This window comes from Pelodiscus sinensis, chromosome 1 (assembly GCF_052426305.1).
Source record: "Pelodiscus sinensis isolate ZL-2025 chromosome 1, ASM5242630v1, whole genome shotgun sequence".
NCBI lineage: Eukaryota > Metazoa > Chordata > Testudines > Trionychidae > Pelodiscus > Pelodiscus sinensis.
In genome coordinates, this window is record NC_143052.1 from 356939516 (window position 1) to 356940580 (window position 1065).

General features: G+C 50.0%; 1 protein-coding gene across 1 annotated transcript; it reads left to right on the top strand.

Moving 5' to 3' along the window:
- The first annotated feature begins 244 nt into the window (after positions 1–244).
- On the top strand, positions 245–700 carry LOC149526110 (olfactory receptor 52B2-like). The gene has a single exon (XM_089773173.1). It carries the CDS (start codon positions 245–247, stop codon positions 698–700), a length of 456 nt encoding a protein of 151 aa, XP_089629299.1.
- The last annotated feature ends 365 nt before the right edge of the window (positions 701–1065 follow it).

Genomic DNA, 1065 nt, shown 5'->3' on the forward strand with positions numbered 1-1065 from the left:
AACACTGAGCATCTTCTGGTTCAATTCTACAGAGATCACTTTTGGTGCTTGTTTCACCCAGGTGTACCTTACTCAATGCTTTTTAGTGATACAGTCTGGGATCTTCGTGGCCATGGCGTTTGATCGCTACGTGGCCATCTGTGATCCCCTGAGACATTCCACCATCCTGACAAATTCCATTGTAGCCAAGATCTGCTTGGCCTTGGTGCTGCGCGGCTTCATGATCGTACTGCCCATTCCCATCATGGGGAGTCGGTGGCCATACTGCAGTAGCAACATCATCCCCCACTCGTACTGCAAGCATTTTTCTGTGGTGTCCCTGGCCTGTGCCGACATCCGTCCCAGTAATTACTACAGCGTCTGTGTGACATTCATTGTGCCCAGTGTGGATGGGTTTTTCATTGCTGTGTCCTACATTCAGATCCTCAGGACCATCTTCCGAATGCCCACAAAGGACGCTCGGCTCAAGGCATTTGGGACCTGTGGGACTCATCTCTGCGCCTTCTCAGCCTTGTGCATCCCAGATCTCTTTGTCTCCCTCATGCAGAGGATTGGTTCTGATGTGCCCCCGCCTGTGCTCAGTGTCATGGTCAATGTGAAACTCCTGGTGCCTCCCCCGCTACACCCGATCATCTATGGGGTGAGGACAAAGCAAATCCGGGACAGGCTGCTGTGGATATTGACTCAGAAAAGGGCCTAATGTTCACTCCCAGCACTCAGACTCTCCGACTCACCTCTGTACTGACCTGACTGGTGACATGACGCTGAGCCCTCTTTCCTGAATCGGTTGCTGGACAATCAGACAAATTCTGAGTCCTTTCATGACGTGACATTACAGGGTCAGCGTGAGAAACTGGGGGATCAGTCTAGGTACAAGTCATAGAGTTGCCTCTTTTCGTATTGCTTGAATTTGTGCCTCACCCTTTGGCAAAGCATTTCCACAGGCTGACTGTGAAGAAATACGTCATGCTGTTTGAAATCCTCTGCCTATTGATTGGGTGACCCCCCAGTTGTGTTACAGGAAGGAATAAATAGTCTTTCCTTGACCCATTTTTACACAACCTT

Bases quoted from the DNA above. Each gene is read 5' to 3' on its own strand.
- LOC149526110 (XM_089773173.1), top strand. From the start codon at position 245: ATGGGGAGTCGGTGGCCATACTGCAGTAGCAACATCATCCCCCACTCG.